General features: G+C 35.5%; 1 protein-coding gene across 1 annotated transcript in view; it reads left to right on the forward strand.

Annotated features, from left to right (window-relative positions):
* Nucleotides 1-23,017, forward strand: part of RYR2 (ryanodine receptor 2 (cardiac)) — a 592,347-nt gene that overhangs the window by 166,617 nt on the left and 402,713 nt on the right. The window contains exons 13-14 of the mRNA XM_011935762.1: nucleotides 15,717-15,791; nucleotides 21,672-21,828. Coding sequence (XP_011791152.1) covers nucleotides 15,717-15,791; nucleotides 21,672-21,828 — 232 coding nt within the window. The remainder of the gene's footprint in view (nucleotides 1-15,716; nucleotides 15,792-21,671; nucleotides 21,829-23,017) is intronic.

Below are 23,017 nucleotides of genomic sequence, written 5' to 3' on the forward strand. Positions count from 1 at the left end.
TTTTATATAGAGGTGTCATCTGAAAACATACCTATTTTCCCTTGTGCAGCAACTTGAATAGAGCTATTGTGGCAAACTCAGCCCCTGAATAAATAAGTAATGCTTCTTGAGATGCTGGCTAGGCAAGTACTTCTTGATTTGCTACTAGGAAGAGACTCCTGACAGCTGCTTTAGCACCTGCCTGCAGCTCAGCTGCTCAGCCACATGCTCCCAAAGGTACCAGCAGCAGAAATTCTCCCATGAAAATGTGTCAACTGAAACACTTATAATTTCACTCTGAAATAACCTTTTAAGACTGGATTTGCTTTTCAGTCACCTCAACTGAATTCCTTTAATATTTATTGAGGGACTTATATAGCCCAGACATTTTTGGTATGTGCTGGGTATGAAAACATGTGTGAGGCCCAGCCACTATCTTTCTGGAACTCACCATCTGTATTAGTCTGTGCTCACACTGCTATAAAGAAATACCTGAAACTGGGCAATTTATAAAGACAAGAGTTTTAATTGGCTCACACTTCTGTAGGCTCTATAGGAAGCATGTCTGGGGAGACCTCAGCAAATTTATGATCATGGCAGAAGGTGAATGGAAAGGAGGCATGTCTTACACGGCTGGAGTAGGAGGAAGAGAGCGAAGGGGAAGTGCTACACAGTTTTAACAACCAGATCTCGCGAGAATTCATTATCACAAGGAAAGCAGGGGAAAGTCTGCCCCCATGATCCAGTCACTTCCTATCAGTCCCCTCCTCCAACATTGGGGATGATAATTCACAGTGAGATTTGGGCGGGGACACAAATCCAAACCTTATCACCATCTTTTAAGATCTCAACAACACTGTATTCAGGATGAAGTGAATGTTAATCTGGGAGAAGCCATTTATAATTTTTGTAAAACTTAAATGGTAGAAAACGTATTTTACTATTCAACCATGTGAGAAAGATCAGCCAAGTCTTTGTTGACCTTTGATTTTGAAGGATATTTTTGTCGGCCTATGAAAAGTTAACAAAAAAGCTTTTCTTTTCACTAATGAGTTTGAACCTGCTATTCAGTATCAACTGTAAATGGGAATTGCAGGTGAGTAATTGTGGGTGACTGTAACTATTTTTCAGACGATTCCTACATGCATTTTAAATATGAGGGTCTAGTCATAAATGAACACAACCAAACTTAACTTGATTGAGGACACATCCGCTAGTAGGACTGTCTTTAACTTCCCCACACTTTCACTTCCCCCATCCCATAGGGCCATTGATCACCCTGTTGGTCTGCATATTCATCTCTTCCATTCAGTTTTCAGCCAGGGCTGTGCCATTCATTTCTTGAATACCTTTTGCGTAGTGAGGTATGTATGGGAATTGGCATACAAATGCTATTGATTTGTATTTGTGAAAGAAAGAAATGGAGAAAAAATAACTCATGGACTTTAATGTAAGTTTGGTTAAAGATGGCTGTATAGAGAATCACCCTTGGTTGTGAAGTCCCCCGTTTATATTATCTTGACAATTCCCGAAGGATTGTTATCTGCCAGCAATTAGGGGAGGGGAAAGAAAGCCATTTTAATAAATCGACATAATAACCTGAGTGAGTAGAAAACTATTTTGAGGACTATGAATGACTCCAGTATGCTTGGCTAAGTCATCTATATTGAAAATACTTTGATTTCAAGTGAGTAACTCTACACATGGGAAGAGTCTCTGGACCAATAGAATAGGAATCTGAATCTTGATGACAGTGATTTAAAACAAAAGCATTTTTGGGGTTGTAGATATCTTTGAGAATCTAATATATGCTACAGATTCTTCCATAGAAAATTTATATACGTGCCAACATGCACAATTTTTGTGATGTTAAATTACGTTTTCTCCCATTATTTTCTCTATTCTTTCTTCCCATTTAAGCAGCCAGCAGTCCCTGTGTTTCTTTGCCTAAAGGGAGGTTTGAGACTTGGCAGAAAGCTCAAGTTTTCTATAAGGCATCTCTCTTCCTGACTTTCAGTCCCCAGAGATTAAATCTAAGGCCATTGTTATGCTTAATGTCTTAGACAGAAAGGAAAGAGGGATTGCGTCAGACAGAAAAAGGAGACGTTTTCCCCAGACTTAAAAGACATTCACATGGATCAACTGGACTTTCATACATACACAAAAGAGAACCTGGGCCTAAACTTCACATTTTATATCACATCTAATTCCAAATAGATCACAGACTTAAATATGAAACACAGACTTTTAGGAAAACAAACATAAAAGTTTTAGGGGAAAAAAATGCAGATAGAAAAAAATCTTTGAGATCATAGAGTTCTTAAACTTGACACCAAAAGCATGTCTATAGAAGAAAAAATGAGGCTGGACATAGTGGCTCACACCTTTAATCCCATCATTTTGAGAGGATGAGACAGGTGGATCACTTGAGGTCAGGAGTTTGAGACCAGCCTGGACAACATGGCAAAACCCTGTCTCTACTAAAAAATACACAAATTACCCAGCTGACCATAAATTGGAGAGATGAAGAGCATAGAAAAGGATGCAACCGCCAGTGAGGTAGGAGGAAAACCTGGAAAGAGTGGAGTCAAAGCACAAGATTGTCAAGGGCAGTGGAGTGATCAGCTATGTCAAATGCAGTTCTCCCCTCAAATATATCCACAAATGGAATGCCCTTGGAACAAAATGTTTTCATTCTTTTCTTTCTTATAGCCTCAGCTATGAATTTTGTGCATTACTGTCAAGTCTAATCCACAGACTCGTTCTCCTGAATTTCTCTCCTACATGTGCAAGTTCTTACTGCATATGTCTGCATGAATTTCACTTGAGACAGCAATTCTAATGTATCAACCTTAATTTAATTCCGTCAGAGATGTTTGCCTTCTTACAGTCCGTAGCTTGCTTATGTATACCAGTCTACTGTGCTCAAAACTTTGCCTTGACTTTTCTGTTTTTGAAATAAAAGAAAGAAGGACTTTAAGTCCTATTGATTTTATTGCTATTTTTTTCTCTCTTAGACTTGTTTCTCTTGCTGATATCAATTTTAAGGGTGCACCTTCCTGTTTACTGTGATTTGAGGGTTCTGTCGTGCTGTTGCTTTCAGATTAATATCCAAAGTCCTTATCTTTAACTCCTTATCCTTTTTATTCTTGTGGATTTGTGACCTTCATTCAGAAAAGTAGGTGAGAAAACTTTCTTAACTTTATCTCTTCATCCCACCATCAACCACTGAGGTATTCTTGCACTTTGAACATGGCAGCATTCTACTTCAAGATTCTGCAACCTTTCTACTCTCACTACCATGCTTCTCATATCCTCATTCTTTTCTTTGCATGCTGAATTCTTACTCAGCTCCAAGGGTGAACCCAAATATCTCCCTCATGAAAACTTTCCAGAGCTCTTATTGACAATTTATGTCCTTTCATCCCCTTCCCTCCCCTTCCCTTCCCTCCCTTCCCTCCTCTTCCCTTCGCTTCCTCTCCTCCCCTCCCTTCCCCTCCCTTCCTCCATCTCTTTATATGTAGTTTCCCCATAATACCACATGGGCTAGCTTTTGTTGTTCATGTCTTTCTTACCATGTTAAACTGCACATTCGTGGATACAGGAACTTTGGTTTTTTATATTTATTTTTCGTAAAATATGTACCTGTGTGTCTAGAATATGAATGGTAAGCAATTAGTGTTTGTTTTTGGCTAAATACAATTATATTTCTATATACTGTTGTTTATATGAAAGAACAGAAAGATAATAGTTCTTCATATTATTTACTTTTGCAACATTTACATATACACATTTGTAGCTCTCCATCCTTCTCTTTTAAAGAGAATAATCAAAGTTTATTTGAGATAGCCTGGTGTTAATTTGTTTATTCTGGAGAAAAAAATGCCCCAAAAACTACCTCCTTTTTTCCCTGCTAATATATTCCTAATATATTTTCATTACTATATTAATATTTGTTGAGCTGGATTACTTAATGATTTTTAAAAAATTAATAGACTTTATTATATACTTTTAGGTTTACAGGAAAATTGAGCAGAAAGCACGGAGAATTCTCCCTCACCAGTTTTCCTGTTATTAACATCTTGTATTAGTATGGTACTCTTGTTAAAGCACTATTGACACATTATTCTTAATTCTCTAAATTATGCTTACTCAGTGGTGTACATTCTATAGGCTCTGACTAATAACATATGTCCACAATTGCAGTATCACACACAATCATTTCACTGCTCTAAAAATTCTCTATTCCCCATTTATTCCTTCTTGCCTCCCCTGAACTCCTGAAAAAATAATTTTTTTTACTGTCTCCATAGTTTTGCTTTTCTCAGAATGTTAGATAGTTAGAATCATATAGTTATAGCCCTTTCAAACTGGCTTCCTTCACTTAGCAATATGCATATATGAACTCCTCTATATCTTTTCATGACTTGACAGCTGGATTTCTTTACATCACTGAAAAACATTCCAATGGATGTGTTATGGTTTATTCATATTTTGGAAGACATCTTGGTTGCTTGCAAGTTGTGGTAATTAAAAGCTACCATTAATATTTACAAGTTTTGTATAGACCTAATTTATTTGGGTAAATATCAAGGAGCACAATTGGTGAATCCTATGGTAAGAGTATGTTTAGCTTTTTAAGAAACTGTAAAACTGTCTTCCAGAGTCGCTGTATCATTTTGTAGTCTCACCAGCACTGAATGGGAATCCTCACCAGCATTTAATGTTGCAGCATTCCAGGTTTTGGGCATGGTAACTGATGAATAGTGATACCTCAGGTTGCAAATGATGACATATGACATGGAGCAGCTTTTTAAATGCTTATTTGTCATCTGTATATCTTCGATGAGATGTCTTAGATCTTTTGGTGAATTTTAAATTGTTGAATTTTAAGAGTTCTTTGCATATTTCGGATGCCAGTCTTTTCCCAGATATGTGTTTGCAAATATTGTCTTTCAGTCTCTGGCTTGTCGTTTTATTCTCTTAATAGTGTTTTCTTGCAGATCAGAGGTTTTTAATTTTAATGAAGCCCAAGTTACCAAGTTTTTATTTCATGGAATGTACTTTTGACATCTAAAACGTCATTGTCAAATGCAAGAACATCTAGATTTTTTCTTATGGCATTTTCTAGCAGTTTTATAGTTCTCTGTGTTACATTTAGGCCTGTGGTTCATTTTGAGCTAAATTTAGTGGAAGGTGTCAGGTGTGTTTTAGATTAGCTTTTCTACACATGTGTATAAAGTTGTTCTAGCACTGTTTGTTGAAAGGGCTATATTTTCTCCATTGTATTAGGTCTGTGATCCATTTTGAGTTAATTTATGAAGGGTGTGGTCTGTGTCTAGATTATCTGTCTATCTATCTATCTATGAGGATATCCAGTCTTTTCAGTACTATTTGGGGAGAATTTCTGTTTAATTACTGATTCTTTGTTAGAGATCAATGTACTGTATTTGTGTGGGTCTATTTCTAGGTTCTCTATTCTGTTCCATTGACCTATTTGTCTATTCTTTCACCAACACCACACTGTGTTGATTACTGTAGCTTTATAGTAAGTCTTGAAATCAGATAATGTCAGTCTCCCAACTTCATTCTTCTTCAGTATTGTGTTGGCTCTTCTGTGTCTTTCACTTCTCATATAAACTTTAGAATCAGTTTGTTAATATGTACAAAATAACTTGCTGGGATTTTGATTTTGATTGCTTTGAAACTATAGATCAAATTGGGAAGAACTGACATCTTGAAAATATTGAGTCTTCCTATCCATGAACATGGAATATCTCTCAATTTATTTAGATTTTTTTAAATCAGAGTTTTGTAGTTGTCCTTATTTAGATTTTGTACATATTTTGTTAGATTTGTATTTCAGCATTTAATTTTTTGGTATTAGTCTAAATAATATTTTTTACTTTAAATACCTATTGTTCATTGCTGGTGTAGAATAAATTGATTTTTGTATATTAGTGTCCTGCAACTTTCCTATAATTGTCTATTAGTTTCAGGAGATTTTTGTTGTTATTCTTGATTCTTTGAGATTGGGATAAATAATCATATCATCTATGAAGAAAAACAGTTTTATTTCTTCCTTCTCAGTCTGTATATATTTAATATCCTTTTCTTATCTTATTGCATTATCTAGAACTTCTAATACAGTCTTGAGTAGTAGTGGTGAAGAGAACATTCTTGATTTGGTCCTGATGCAGAAGCAACAAGTTTCTCATGATTGAGTATGGTGTTAGCTGTAGATATTCTTTGTAGATGTTCTTTATCAACTTGAGGAAGTTCCCTTCTATTCCTCATTGCCTGAGAATTTGTATTATTAATAGACACTGGATTTTTTTCAAATACTTTTTCTTCATCTATTGATATGATCAATGACTTTTTTCTTTAGCATGTTGATATGATGGATTATGCTATAGTTCAGTGATATCTTTATTACCTTGTGTACAAAAGGAGAAAATATTTATTTTTTGCTATCATACTTATATTCAAAGAGTACATTCCTTTTGAAGTAAAAAATAGTGATTTCTGGAAATACCTGTTATGACATTTATAGTATATTTTGTTTAGATTATGAAATCACTACTGGTTTTTGAAGGGAGAATTGAATTCTGTGGTATGTCACAGAAATTCTGTGGAATATTCTGTGATATATTCATTGAAAGTGGAGTTTGGATAAATGAAGTAGTATTTTATTACTGCCCTGCTTTGCAGTAACTAAAATACATTGATATGGCTTCTTCTTTGTCCCTATTATGTTCTCCAGTAACATGTAATTATAATATGAATTGGCAAGGAAATCTTCAGAGCCTAGTAAACTGTTCTTTTCTATTTTTAACATTTGTAATGGATTCATGATCAAAATTTGATGTGACTGATTGAATTGTCTTTTATTATTATTATTTACCTCTTCTGGTGTTCAGTATTTGTTATACACTTTTTCTTGACAAAAAATGAAACCAGAATGTTATGTATTCAGAAAATAGGACTCTGAATAGTTCTGTATCATTTCCCCATTGCTCAAAAGTCATGGTAAATGTAAAAAAGAGAAAAATAAAGTTCACTTAGAGCCCCTCTCAAAGTGTCTGTGATGCTGTAGTAATAATAGACTATGTAAGCTATGCAGCATTACTGCACTAACCTTGTCAGGGCTTTCTTATGTTGAAGAAACAAAAGTAGATTGAAAAATGCCCCAATTGTTCTTTCATGTGGGTTTTTTGGATAAGCCAAGTGCTCTGAAGCACTGTAAATTTGTCTATATTTCTCGTAAGGGGAAAAACGATCTGTCACAATGTAGATATGAATTCTAGATTTAGAAATGTTATTCAAGATAGATAAGGTAAGACATTTCTCCCAATTTATGAAAGACCCTAGACCCTGGATTTTATCCAGCTAGCTTTCTCTGAGATTAAAATGACCAATAATATGGGTAGAATATTCTAGACGTAGGGTCAACCAATCAAGGTGGTAGGTCAAATCCAGCCCACTGCCTTTTGTTGTAAATAAAGTTTTATTGTTACACAGCCATCCTGTTTTTAAAAACATGTTGTCTATGTTTGCTTTTATATGATAATAACAATTAAATAATGGGACAGAGACCATATGGCTCACAAAACCTAAAATATTTACTAACTGGCCCTTTGCAGAAAAAGTAGGTCTGCTCGTGTTTTAGACCACCCTTTGATGGTGGCAATGGAAGTCATAGTGGTGGGTGTCCAGTCAAACAGTTCTAGAGACAGTGGATCCCTATGCTGGAGCTACAGGAAGGGTAACAAAACAGGTGACTTCAGAAGAGGATTTAAATAAGAGAGAAGGTAGGAAAAGAAGTATTCTTTTAATCTATATAATATATGCGTTCTTTTCGGAGCTTGAATTTTTTGTAGTGTCATTTTACAAGTGTTTGCAATGCATACACAATAGAATGTTATACAACCTTAAAAAAGAAGGCAGTCCTGTCATTTGCAACAACATGGATGAACCTGGAAGACATTATGCTAAGTGAAATAAGCCAGGCACAGAAAGACAAATACTGCCTGATTTTACTTATGTGTGGAATTCAAATTCACAGAAGGAGAGAGTAGAATGGTGGTAGCTAGAGGTTGGAAAGATGTTGGTCAAAAGGTACACAACTTCAGTTAGACAAGAGGAGTAAATGTAAGAGATTTAGTATATTACATGATGACTGTAGTTAATAACCATGTATTCTATACATGGAAATTGTTAAGGGAGTAGATTTTAAGTGTTCTCGCCACGGAAAAATAGTAAGTATGAGAGGTGTATTTAGGTATGTATGAGTATTTAGGTATTCCACAATGTATGCATATTTCAAAACATCATGTTATACATTATAAATATATACAATTTTTGTTTGTTAATAAAAAAAAAACAAAGTATATTGCTGGAGATGCCCAAGAAAGGCATGTTGACTAGTATGTGAATTTTAAGACTGCAAATATATTCAGAATCATTTTGATATAGAGAACTGCTAAAAGCAAACTGAGGTTCATCATGGCTCATGCTTATAATCCCAGCACTTTGGGAGGTTGAGCTGGGCAGATCACTTGAGTCCAGGGGTTCGAGACTAGCCTGGGCAACATGGTGAAACCCTGTCTTTACATAAAATGATACAAAAAATCAGGCAGATGTGATGGCATGTGCTTGTGGTCCCAGCTACTCTGGAGGCTGAGATGGGAGAATCGCTTGAGCCCAGGAGGCAAAGGTTGCAGTGAACGAGATTGCACCATTGTGTTCCAGCCTGGGCGACAGATTGAGATTCTGTCTAAAAAATAAAAGAAAGAAAGAAAGTATGCAGATATGCCTGAAAAGGAATGCTGATGTGTAAATGCATCAGTTTGCTATCCTGGAGGGAAGGTCCTTAGTTTTCATTAGATCTCAGTGACCATGTGACTCCATAAAGGTCAAAAATCACTGCTGAAGAACATGCTGGGCATAATGGGACAGGTAGACAGGGGAGGTGAGCGGAGTAAAGACATGCCATTTTGTGAAAATGCTCATGCAGACTTATGGAGAGAATCTCATAGTAAGGAACTGAAACTCCTATGGCAGCCATGTGATTGAACCATCTTGAAAATAGGGCCTCCAGCTCTAGTTCAAACCTCCAGTGACTGCAGCCCTAGCTAACATCTTGACTGCAACCTCACAAGAGACTCCAAGGCAGACACCAAGCAACGAGCACCTAGTTAAGATACACTGTATTCCTGACCCATAGAAACAGTATAAAATAATGTGTTTATTATATTATTTTTTTTAAAAAAGGAATGCTGAGATCCTGCCATTGAATTGCAGGGGGAGGTTAGCACTGAAGTGACTGATTTATGATGAAGCTATTAATAGGTAGGCTTCATTTCCTAGTTATGTTGTCCCGAGCAATTTTATAATTTAGGGACTTTGAATATCAACAAGTATATAATATGATTGATTTAGCAACAGTCCATTCAATTCAGACAAAATATTATTGAGTCTTAACTCCCTTTGTGGAAGGATTGAATATAAATTATGACCATAATCATGGTCGTGATCATCACCATCGCTATCTGCACCCTCAGAGCTGACATTTGTTGTGCAAAGACTCTTCTAAGTGGTCTACGTGTGTTATATCACTCATTCATTCTTCACAGTAATCCAGTGAAAATTATTCCCATTTTACATATGAAGAAAATGAGGCAGAGAAGAGGTCAACAGCTTGCACAAGTTCACACGAAGAAGTGGCATCTTCAGAAAGTTAGTAACAATCAAATGTGAAAGTGAGTCATCAACTTTTAGCTGCCCTGCAGAACAAGCGAGAGAGTAACTGTGATGTCATTGGTTCACAGAGCCCTGTGGCAGCACTCACAATGAAAGGAAGCGGTTTCCTTGCAGGTTGGAGGTGTCCCTTACAGTGTGCAATCTTTCATTAATAATGCATTTTATGATTCTGTACTAAAGTTCGCTAATTAGAATTGTGTGCCCTATAAAATTTTACTGTAAATATATGCCCAACTGTCAAGCTATGAAGAACTCGTAAGGATTTGCGCTTTTATTAATATGCTAATGCTAGTCCTTTCTGGGCCTCAGATTCTGAAGATGAACTATCCTAGCCGTCAAAGTGCCTGCTTTTTACTGAGAAACAAGTGGTTTGACAACTGAGATAAGACTCAAATTGTGTTTTATAGCCCAAAATATGAAAATAACTAATTTTATATCAGTGGACAATATTATAATAGTTATGAACAGCGGAATTGATGGTATCATGGGAAGAATTTGTACTTAGAATAACCTTAAAGGGCCTCTTCAGGCAGTTTTATGCGATCAGCCTGAAATATGAGTTCCTTAATGAAATGTATTATATTGTGGAATAATGTGTTATGTAGGCATAACTTACAGCCTGAAGTCCGAAATCTTTCAAAATACTGTTGAACAAGCTCATACAGCTGGTTATTATACGTGCATATTTTTAACATTCCTATTCAGTGAAATTACAGTGACTTTGACTTTGTCTGGTTTATGAGATTAAAACTTTTAAACAAAATTCTGTTCAAAATAATAACAATGTCCAGTTCTTTTAGCACATACTTACTTTCCCAGTAGCTGTAACACTGTTTTAGTACATTGTAAAAATAGTCTCCAGTTAACAAAGAGCTGCATGAGCTCTTTTGTATTTTCATATCCATCGACCTTCCTGAATTCTGGCATCCTTCCTGCCATTTGCATTAAAATCCCTTGTGATGATTAGCTCAAAAGGTGCTGTTGCTATCAGTCTGTGTAATTTCTTAGAGAATCTCCCTTTTCAGTCTTCCAGCTGAAAGGGCGTTTGCTCTGAGTATAATCGTTTATTTGTATGAGTTTAAAGTTGGTAATTCCATTTGGTAAACTTGTTGTCTTTAGGACAATTGCCCTTCTAGACTCTGACTTGATACTTGAAATGCATTGTGGGGAAAAGGGACAATCCCTTCATAGAGCAGGTGTATTCCTCTAGGTGGGCTGATTTCTCAGTGAGTTTGAATGTCCTTAATGTCCTTTATGATGGGATGGAAATGCCTATGTATTTAAGATCTTGATATTGTAGTGCCAATTTTCAGTCCGAAACAGCCCATGAAGACTTGATTAGACAACCATTGACATTCTGTACTTGCTGTCTTTTAAAATTTTAATAAAAATATCATTAGATTTTTATAAAAGATCATTGTTAAATTCAAAAAGTAAAGTTATCAAAGTAAAATATTTGCATGATAATTCCTCACTTTATTGTAGAAATCCATATAATTTTACAAAGATATATTATTCATACTATTTGTATCTTAGAGACCTTTTAAAATTTTTTTGAGCTTAATTTCTCTATACCTTATGTAATTGTTCCTCTAATGTAATTAATACTAATAGTTTGATGTTCATTATTTGACAACTTTCTCCATGTTCAGATATATGTTTGCATATATACATATATGATAGATTTTTAGTAATAACTTGCACAGAAAATGTACATAGTTTACACTCCTGCATTGTTTTTTTTTTCTTTTTCTTTTCTTTTTTATTATTATTATACTTTAAGTTCTAGGGTATATGTGCATAACGTGCAGGTTTGTTACATATGTATACTTGTGCCATGTTGGTGTGCTGCACCCATCAACTCGTCAGCACCCATCAACTCGTCATTTACATCAGGTATAGCTCCCAGTGCAATCCCTGCCCCCTCCCACCTCCCCATAATAGGCCCTGGTGTGTGATGTTCCCCTTCCCGAGTCCAAGTGATCTCATTGTTCAGTTCCCACTTATGAGTGAGAACATGCGGTGTTTGGTTTTCTGTTCTTGTGATAGTTTGCTGAGAATGATGGTTTCCAGCTGCATCCATGTCCCTACAAAGGACACAAACTCATCCTTTTTTATGGCTGCATAGTATTCCATGGTGTATATGTGCCACATTTTCTTGATCCAGTCTGTCACTGATGGACATTTGGGTTGATTCCAAGTCTTTGCTATTGTGAATAGTGCTGCTGTAGTTCAACCATTATGGAAAACAGTATGGTGATTCCTCAGGGATCTAGACCTAGAAGTACCATATGACCCAGCCATCCCATTACTGGGTATATACCCAAAGGATTATAAATCGTGCTGCTATAAAGACACATGCACATGTATGTTCATTGCGGCACTATTCACAATAGCACTCCTGCATCTTATTTAACAGTACATCATTGAGTTTCTTCCTCTATTTTCTGCTGGTTTATTTTGTTCTCTATTTCATGTCTTCAGGCAATTCTTTATGTTTTTTATTTAATAATTAAAGGATTGCAGATTAAAAGTGTTCAAAGTTTACCTGTGAATCATAGATTTGTTAAGAAGTACTTTTCTGTTCATTATATTCTAGATAGAGTATAATTTTGATTCCCTCTTTGACCCATGAATTATTTAGAAGTTTCTTCGTTTTCCAAGTTGTCAATTTCTTGTCTTTTCAGTATTTGTTGCTAATTTTTTTTGTTCATGATCAGAAAATATGATGAGTAAAAGTCTTTTAAAAATCTGAGAACATTTTCTTTGTGGTCAAGTAAAAGACCCTTATTAAAGGTCAAATGTATTTAAAAAGCTGTGTCTGTGTGTGAGTGCATCTATTTATATATGTGTGTATACACACACAGATGTGCACAATGTCTGTATTTTGTCATTCAGTCTTATTTAATTAGTCTGAGTGTGCATTGGACTTTTTAAAGCTTTCCAGGTGATTCTAACATACAACCAAGGTTAAGTACCATTGCCAAAATGAAATAATGGATCTAGTCAAGTGGTTCTCAAAATATGGACCATCAATATCACCTGGGAATTTGTTGGAAATGCGGATTATTGGGCCTCACCCTAAGACGTGGCCACTCAGAAACTCTGGGGATGCGGCCAGCAACCTCTTTTTAAAAAATTATTTTGGGCCGGGCGCGGTGGCTCAAGCCTGTAATCCCAGCACTTTGGGAGGCCGAGACGGGCGGATCACGAGGTCAGGAGATCGAGACCATCCTGGCTAACACGGTGAAACCCCGTCTCTACTAAAAACTACAAAAAAACACTAGCCAGGCGAGGTGGCGGGCGCCTGTAGTCCCAGCTACCTGGGAGGCTGAGGCAGGAGAATGGCATGAACCCGGGAGGCGGAGCTTGCAGTGAGCTGAGATCCGGCCACAGCACTCCAGCCTGGGCGACAGAGCGAGACTCCGTCTCAAAAAAAAAAAAAAAAATTATTTTAATTGACACATAATTGTACATATTTATGGGGTACAATATGATATTTCAATACATACATACAGTATAGAATGATCAAATCAGCCATTGGCATGTATATCAACTCAAACATTTGTAATTTCTTTTTGTTGGGAACATTCAAAATCCTCTCTTCTAGCTATTTGAAAATATGTGATAAATTGTTAACCACAGTCATGCTATGAGTGCTATCAAATACTAGAACTTATATCTCCAATCTACTTGTAATTTTTAAATGACATTCTGTCATTCATAGCAACATGGTTGCGCCTAGAGAACGTATGTTAAGTGAGATAAGCAATCTAGGTCTTAAGAAGCCCTCGAAGGGAGAGGATTCTACCTCACTGAAGACTGAGAGCCACTTACCTATGTCAGTGGTTCTACACTGAGGGTGGTTTTGTCCCCAAAGGGACATCTGGCAATGTTGGAGACCTCTTTTGGTTGTCACAGCTGGTGGGAGGCTACTGGTGGCATTTAGTTGGTAGAGCGCAGGGTTGTAAAGATCCTGCAATGCACAGGACAGCCCAACAGAGAATCATGCAGCCCCAAGCATCAGTAGTGCTGCTGTGGAGTAACTTACTTAGACCGTGCTTTCCGAGGCTTGGCTTCCCATTGCAACCAGCGAGATAATTTTTAAAGTCCTGACTCCAGATCTGTTTAATGTCATTGGTGAGGGTGCACATAAGGATTTCTAAAAACTATCCATGTGAGTACTGTATGCAGCAAAAGTTGAAAATCACTGTTGTGGACCCTGGTTATTGATGGCAAAAACTGCAATAACCTTTGTACCAACCTACTACCTAAAACTCTTAGGTCCTAATGGATGGATTAGGGTGATCCCGAACTAACTGATGAAATTTTATCTAAAGAAATAGACAATTATGCACCCCTGTTGTGTTATAATGGGAAGTACAAACACCAATTTGTGAAATGTTCTTGCCAAAATTCAAACTTGGACAAGCTTCTAGATTTCTAGGTCTCACTACCAATTTAGAGGGATGTGTTAAAAAAAAAAAAAAAAAAAAAAAAAAAAAACATAGGAAGGCTGTTGGTCAAATCTAGAATGTAGAAAGTCCTCCAGGACATATGGTGCAGACTGATTATCATCTAATAAATGGCAAGAAGGGAAGACAAGAGAGGAATGGGGACTATTCTAGAATAAAAGAAACTGAAGACCCCTAACTGATAAGTGCGTCTTTTTTGTAACTTGATTTGAAAAAGCAACAAGGGAAAATTAAAAACATCTGTGAGGCAATTTGGGAAGTTCAAACACAGACTAGATATTTCATCATATCAAATAATTATTTGTAGAGATGCATGTGGAGGGGTAAGTAGAGGTTATAGGTAAAACGCGGTTGTCCCTATGTTGATGTCCCATCATTGTTGATGTCATGTGCTAGGTGTATGGGGATTTATTTTAATATTATCTTTATCTTTGTGTATGTTTGAAATGTTCCACAATAAAGACAGAATGAGGAGGAATATCTAAACAGGTAGGAGGGGAAAGGCAGGTGAGAATGGTGTTAGAAAAACTTTCAAGACAATAGGAGTTTCCAAAGTGTTAAAAAGAAAGTAATGGATTTGGTAACATAAAGGTCACTTGATGAGTTTAGCAAAATGTTTCAGTGGAGAAATGGGTCTGGAAGCAAGATTGGAGCCCACTGGAAACTGACAGGAGTAGACATGGTATTACTGCCATATGTGAGGCGGGATAGACTTTCATGTGTTTACATAAGACAGACCCTATAGAGAGGAAGATAGTTAACACTCAGGGAAGAAAGAGGGAATGTGCGTCGGCTTTGGTTTCCAAAACAGTCTCAAGGCGTTGGTGCAGTCATTAATTTGGATAATTATAGCAATTACTTAGCATTATGTATGACATATTAACACATTATTATTATGACGGTTTTAGAATTTGGGTGCATGTGATATGCATCCAAAGAAGTTCCATTTTTGAAACTTTTTGGATATTTATATTTTGATATAAATTGCAGATTATAATATTGTTAACATATTAAGAATTAGTGTTCTTACATTTCTTTAAAATGCTTTAAATAATCTAAAACGGAATTTGGAAGTGCAAATATTTATATACATATGTCCAAATAATGATACATTAAACTATACCTAAACTTTTCACAGAGTACTTTCATGGACCTAAGTTAGATAAGTAAGGTGAAATCTGTTCACTGGGAGGGAGGGATGGGGAGAAACAGAGAGAGAGAGAGAGAGAGAGAGAGAGAGAATGAATGAGATTAGAGGGAGAAAATGGCAAGAGTATGTTTAAGTCATTGTTTATTCAGGGAAAACTTAGGTTGATCACTGTTACTGTTATTTTAGTTATTTTTATTTCCAGCTATACTGTCTCCTGCCAAAAAGTATAACTTTAACTGTTTATTCACAGGCTATTTGCTTTTCTCTTCTAATTAGCTTCAAAAATTTAGAATCCAAAGAATGAAACATGTTTAACTCACATTTGGGCTTTTGTTTGTTTGTTGAAACAGAACTGTTCATTATGAAGGTGGCGCTGTGTCTGTTCATGCACGTTCCCTTTGGAGACTAGAGACACTAAGAGTTGCGTAAGTAGAACTTCTAAACACAGCCTAATGCACCAAGTGTACCAAATAGCTCAGTGTTGTGCTTCTATGTCAGCTGGTCATGCTGAAAACTACAGCAAGCAAGTGAACAAAGGAAACACCGAGAAAAAGTGGTGGAGAATTTCTCTTTTGTCTATTTCCGTTCACCTGCCTTTATCTTTTCTTAGCCTCAGTTCACCAGCTGTCAAACCTGAGAAATAAGCAGTAATTTTGTATAGTCTGCTTTCGTCTTTAGCCTGATTCGATTTTTTAACATCATCTCATCCCAGACCGTGCATCTCTTGGCAGAAATGGCTACTAGGACAGAGTGATGTAAGATTTGGAGACAAGACAAGTTCTTTGCAAGCCTGTCGCACATCTCAGATCTGACAGACTGTGGATTTAACCTTCTAAAAGTACAGTTAAAACAGGAAACTTGAACATGAGCAGTAGGGCAGAATCATTACTGGAAGTCACGATATTTACTTAAAAATCACTTGATAGCAAAGTACAAATCTGCGTTGCAATAAAAGTCACTGTGTATTCATTATAGTAATGAGAGTTTTTATATATTAATACTTATGAAACATATAAATGTATAAAGTATATTTTTCTGATGACTTGTCTGAATATTTCCTTTTAGTTCCTGTAAATTAGTACAATATGATGATGGTGTCATTTTGAACTATTTTAAGTAGAATTAAAATGTCTTTTTTTTTTAAAATAATTGGAAGCTTTAGTCCTTTGCCTAAAAGCAGTAAATTTTCACTGTATTTGTTTCCTAGTATATTGGGTTTTAAAGACTTTATTGATTTAGGATGATAATTGATTTGTATTGGGCTTTAAAGACATTATTGATTTAGGACAAGAGACTCTATGGCTGGGAATGAGGGCTATCTTACTCTAGTATAACTGTCTTTTTTTTTGAGATGGAGTCTTGCTCTGTCACCAGGCTGGGTGCAGTGGTGCAATCTTGGCTCATTGCACGCTCTGCCTCCCAAGTTCACACCATTCCTCTGCCTCAGCCTCCCGAGTAGCTAGGATTACAGGTGCCCGTCACCATGCCCGGCTAATTTTTTGTATTTTTAGTAGAGACGGGGTTTCACTGTGTTAGCCAGGATGGTCTCAATCTCCTGACCTCATGATCCGCCTGCCTCAGCCTCCCAAAGTGCTGGGATTACAGGTGTGAGCCACCACTCTCGGCCTGTTCTAACAATCTTTATAGAAATTTTATTTTGAGATTATTGCCTGTCTAATGGTGATGAGAGTAGTTTAGTAGCCTTCAGTTGTTTTTGCTTATGTGACCCATACAATAATTTTGAAAAACTCTGTACATTCTTGAACATTGTGAGGTTGACATAGAAATCCTTTATCAGTTTAGATGCATAGAATATAACTTCCAGTGTATTTTAAATACTGATACTTTAAAATAAAATGGTTACATCACCCTTTTCAAAGTATCCAATTGACTGTAAGTAATGCTGTGGTTTAATACCTTTGTTTATTGCAAATGTTCCTCTTTAACAATAAAAATAAATATTATTCAGTTTTTCCTTTTTACTACATCCAACTCCTGTGCAAAAAAAATTCATATAAATTAATTTCTTATGTTAGTAAGTCTATAACTTTAAAAGGTTATTCTATATTGTCATTAATGACTAATTGATAATATTAAATTTCTTTGATATAGAGGCACAATTGATCAAATCTACCTAAATATTAAAACTTTTGGTAAATACTCAAAAGAAAATTTTTATTAGAAATGCATATCATAATGAGATGGAAAAGAAGAGACAGACTTCTAAGGCAAACAAAGGAAAACTCATAGCTTTTATATGTTTTGTAATTATTCAGATTGTTTAAGGAAAGGGATTTTAAGTATTACTCATATTTTTTACTTTGTGTATTATAAAAATGAAAGATCAAAGAATCGTTTATATTAATTAATTGTATAAATAATTACTAATTATATATGTAATTAAACTGTCACCATAAGTGCAGTTTAGAGAGGTTGTGTCACTCTTATAAAACAGATTGAAGGTGTGTTTTCAAAATTTAGAGACATGCCTATACTTCATGATTGAGAGCTTAAAGAAATATTTATCTTTTTTGTAGAGAGAGACCCTAAATCTATCTTATTTTTGGTTAAAAAATAGCACAAGAGCTTCTGAAAACCTGACAGGACTTTGTTTTTATTGTTATCAATATTATTGATGAGCTGTGACTACATAAATCTAGATTATTCTGCAAACTTCTGCATTAAGTAGGCTTGATCCTGTCTCTCTACTGTTGCTTATGTTTGTATTTTAAAATAGAAGTTTGGAGTTTATTTTCACTTTGATTATGGATGATCAATATAAAGAAAGGACATGATCTTATAGTCAGTCACAGGGGAAAGGGGATGCTAATTGCTTCTCGGAGTCCAGATGTCACTGAGGGGAACACCACAGAGAAGGCAGAGCACACAGTTTTTCAACCATTTAGCAGCTTAAAGAGAGATGTTTTGCTCTTCTCTGTGACCCTTGATTAAATTTCACCTTCCTGTCTAGCACTAGGAAAGTAGGGGATTCATATGTATAGAATATAATTATTTTAAGAAGTTTTTCACATTACACTGACTCTTTAACCTACTTTGGCTTTATTGTAGATATGTAAATGGAGCTACATTCAGTTTAGGGGCTTTTATTTTTTTAAATTAAATCCCTTTCATTCTAGGAAGTTTACGTGTCTTATATGCAATGGCCACATAATTACTACTTTTGCTTTATATTTAGGAATTTATAGTGAAGATCCTGACTTTGTTTATGATACAATTATATTGCCTAATGTCAATGTTTTATATTCAATATTTAGGATACTCCGTCTTCTCTTTTCTCCAATGAGATCCTAAACTATATATTTGTTGTAGTTGATGTGGTCCATTCATTATATATTTTATACTGCATACACAAATAAAATTATTGTCAGAAGTTTTTCAGTATCATAGCCTTTTTAATAAATGGTTTTGATGTAGGGAGTTAAATTGAATAGAAAATGCTCTCCTATATTGTACTCCAAGGCAAAATTATAGGGATATTGTAAGTGAGATATATATTAGTTCCTGTAATAGGAATAATCATTGAAATAAAAACTATGAATTACATATAGTTCAAGTTCTATTTTTTATGTTACAAATAAACAAAATTAAAGGGTGACATATCATAAAGAAGTACTCACTATTCCCCAATTTGCTTTGAGGTAATTTTGAGTAAATATCAATAATACGTAGGGCACAGTTTTTGATGTTACCATAGGAAATTGCTTTATAGAACTCCATTACTATTGCCAATTTTAGTTTTTCCTACATACGATTTTCTTGTTTCTTGATACTTTTGGGTTTGCCCTCTCATTTGGGAGGAGGTGGAGGTCTGGGCATGTGAGACCAGGCTAGTTTGAGTGGCTGGATGGGAAAGCAAATGTGCTGTTGTGCTTAGACTTTGCAGTGGTTTTGCCAAAAACTGGCCACATTCGTTCCGTTTCTACCAGAATCCTCTTAGAGACTTGAAAGGAGCACTGGTACATATGAGTTCTATTGAATAGAACTGAGCCCAGAACATCTTCCAGACGCACTAGTAAATACTATATATCTGGTCAAAATTTGGAGCTATTTTGAAAATGAAGGTGTGTTCTCTGATGATTAAGATGAAATATTATTTGGAAGTTATTCATTATTTCCAAAATTAATATTTTCCAAATATTTCATTGTTTTTCAAATAATGGAAACAAATATTAAAAATAATTTTGGCTGGGCACAGGGTGGCTCATGCCTGTAATCCCATCACTTTGGGAGGCTGAAGGGGGCCGATCATGAGGTCAGGAGATCAAGACCATCCTGGCTAACATGGTGAAACCCCATCTCTCCTGAAAATACAAAAATATAGGGCACGGTGGCGTGCGCCTATCGTCCTGGCTACTCAGGAGGCCGGGACTACAGAATCGCTTAAACCCGGCAGGTGGAGGCAGAGGTTACAGTGAGCCAAGATCGCACCACTGTACTTCAGCTTGGGTGACAGAGCTAGAATCCGTCTTAATAATAATAATAATCGTAATAGTGGTTTTCATAGTATTTGCAACCAATACACTTAATTTTATAGGAGGAGGATTTTTAGAAGCTTGTTTATTTCCAAAATAGAAATACTTTAATATGCTATTATTGGTAACAAACTTTAATTTCATTTTAAGACAATACTGTGTTATCTGGTTTTATTAGTACATGGTTATTAACTTAGTTGGGGGACTTTCCAAATTATTGTCCTTATAAACAAATTCATGTGAAAATGAACTTGTTATAACATTCTACTGCTAATTTTCTATGATAATATCTCAAGTCAGAAATCTGGGTTAGGAAAACGACATTAAATTGATTTATAATTTACTAAAAGATTGCTAGCTTTGAAACAAGTATTCTCAATTTGTAGAACACAAACATTTTTAATGAGTCTATATAAACCCAAGTTTATTAAGTAATAAGATTATATTGAAACTCTCCATATATTTACTTTTTCTTTGACTCATTGTATTTTGACAAAATCATCCACTGTAAACTGTCTTTTAAAAAGTTATTGTTACGTTTCATTTTCTGCTTGTGGTTGACATATGAAGCTTTACAACATGCATTATTTTTAGAGTATACACTTTTTCTTCATAAAATATCTGGCTGTATACCGTTTGTGCTTTTTGACCTTGAACTGGAAATTATCTTATGTCTAATTTGCCATTTCCTTTTTGTGTTTATTTGCTTGTTGAATCTTTTCTACTCACTTGTTTTTAGTTTTCTTGCATGCTTTGATCTTAAGCTTGTCTCTTGTCAATGATATATATGGGCTGTCCTCGCTTTGCATGGTACGGTGTTAAGGGAAAGTCACGTACAATAGAACTGTGCCATCACTCTGCACCTTAGCATGGTTAAAGCTCCTAAATGCACAACCTTCAGTTAACAAGGTAATGAGCGAAGCAAGAACAGCTTGTGTTTTGATTTTTCTATTTTATCCTACCTGAAAGTCATTTTATTTAATTTTAATAGACAAATGATAATTGTACATACTTATGGGGTACAAAGTGATGTTTTAATACAGGTAATGTATACTGATCAGATCAGAGTAATTAGCATATCCATCATCTCAAATATTTATCATTTCTGTGCATTAAGAACATTCAGTATCCTTTAAAGCAAATTTTTAATGATCATCACTTATCTTTTTACTGAAACATTCTATATTTTCTGTTTATTACATTTTTTTCTGACTTTTTTAGAATTTTCATTTTCTTGGTTTATCTTTTTTGTTCATCAGACTCTAATAATGTAATTGTTCCACAATATTGAAATGTAAAGTGTAAGAGTACATTTATTTTGTCAAGTAAATATAGTCTAACTATATTTAATCACACTTAGACATTGACCACAATACTACTATTTTTCAAGTCTGTGCAAATACAACAGTTTTTAACCAGTAAATGCTGAAATATTATTTGAAGTTATACTTCCTGCATTATCTGCACTAGAGCTTGACTAACTATATTAGAGGTTGACTTGGAGCACAAGTTCTTAGTTATCTCTGCATAGAATAGGGTGCTGTGTGGATAGTATGGTATTTAAAGTCAGAACACCTTGAGTTAAATTTAACTTCTTCTTACTATAAGGTTTATGACTTTGTATATTACTTAATCATTCTGAAGAGCCGTTTTGTTATTTGTGAAATGAAATTAATATCACTAACATCCTAAGTTTTTTGAGAACATTAAGTAAGACAATATATATGACTGTTCACTGTCTGACATGTTTCAATAGCTGCTCCTTCTGTGATTGTGGGTGCTGTTGGATCAAATCCTAACTGTTTTCATTAGGTGGAGTGGAAGCCACATAAGATGGGGCCAGCCATTCCGACTACGCCATGTCACAACAGGAAAATACTTGAGTCTCATGGAAGACAAAAACCTTCTACTCATGGACAAAGAGAAAGCTGATGTAAAATCAACAGCATTTACCTTCCGGTCTTCCAAGGTGAGACAGAAAATACTTTGGGTTTCCTATACATGTTACCCTGTCATGTTTCCTTTGATGTTAGAAATGAGAAAAGAAATGAGAAAAGAAATGATGTAAGTATGTCATATGTGTATTTCTAAATTCCCAGTTTCTCTTCCATCCATTCCTCTCCAGTAAAACCGATTTTCTTAACCATTAAAACCTGCCTATAGAAACAACCTAAATGTACACTAAAGGGTAATGATTACGTAAAGGATAATGATTGCATAAATCATACTGTATACATACATGTTGGAATAGTATGAAGCTGTCAAAAATACAAAAATACCTATTTATACATCATCAAAGGAAAGGTGTTTCATGTGGTTTACGGTTCTTAAAACACATCCATCCAGCTCCTTCCTGTTTTCTTAAGCATTGACAGTATACAGTGACCACAGATATTGTGATGTTTTTGGGTTACAGTATGAGGATAAAGCACACTGGAATCTGTGTCTCAAAGATACATTTATACATCCATTCTTATATGCAGACCTTTATCCTTATCCCTACTGAATCATTTTTATGATAATTGCTATATTAGTCCATTTTCACACTGCTATAAAGAAATACCTGAGACTGGGTGATCTATAATGAAAAGGAGTTTAATTGACTTACACTTCTGCGTGGCTGGGAAGGCCTCAGGAAACTTACAATCATGACAGAAGGGGAAGCAGGCAAATCTTACATGGTGGCAGACGAGAGAGCAAGAGAGTGAGTGTGAAGGGGGAAGCATCAAACACTTAAAAAAAACATAAGATCTCGTGAGAACTTACTCTCAGGAGAACAGCATGGGGGAAACTCCCCCCATGACCCAATCACCTCTTTCCCTCAACATGTGAGGATTACAAATGGAGATGAGATTTGGCTGGGGACACAGAGTCAAACCGTACCAATTGCATGTTTCTGTTCATAATTTAATGGAGGTTGTGAAACTTGGGAAAGACGATTGGAACAATATTAAACTACTAACTAGCTTTCATCTTAGAAAGGCAAAACTTTGTTCCTTTAAATAGATAAAGATTTGACTTTGTATTTCTGCGGTTAGTACATACTCCTTGGTATAGGCATCTTCACAGTGTTATTCAGGGCGCATGTTCTCACTCATAGGTGGGAACTGAACAATGAGATCACTTGGACTCGGGAAGGGGAACATCACACACCGGGG

This window comes from Colobus angolensis, unplaced genomic scaffold (genome assembly GCF_000951035.1).
Source record: "Colobus angolensis palliatus isolate OR3802 unplaced genomic scaffold, Cang.pa_1.0 Scaffold148, whole genome shotgun sequence".
Lineage (NCBI taxonomy): Eukaryota > Metazoa > Chordata > Mammalia > Primates > Cercopithecidae > Colobus > Colobus angolensis.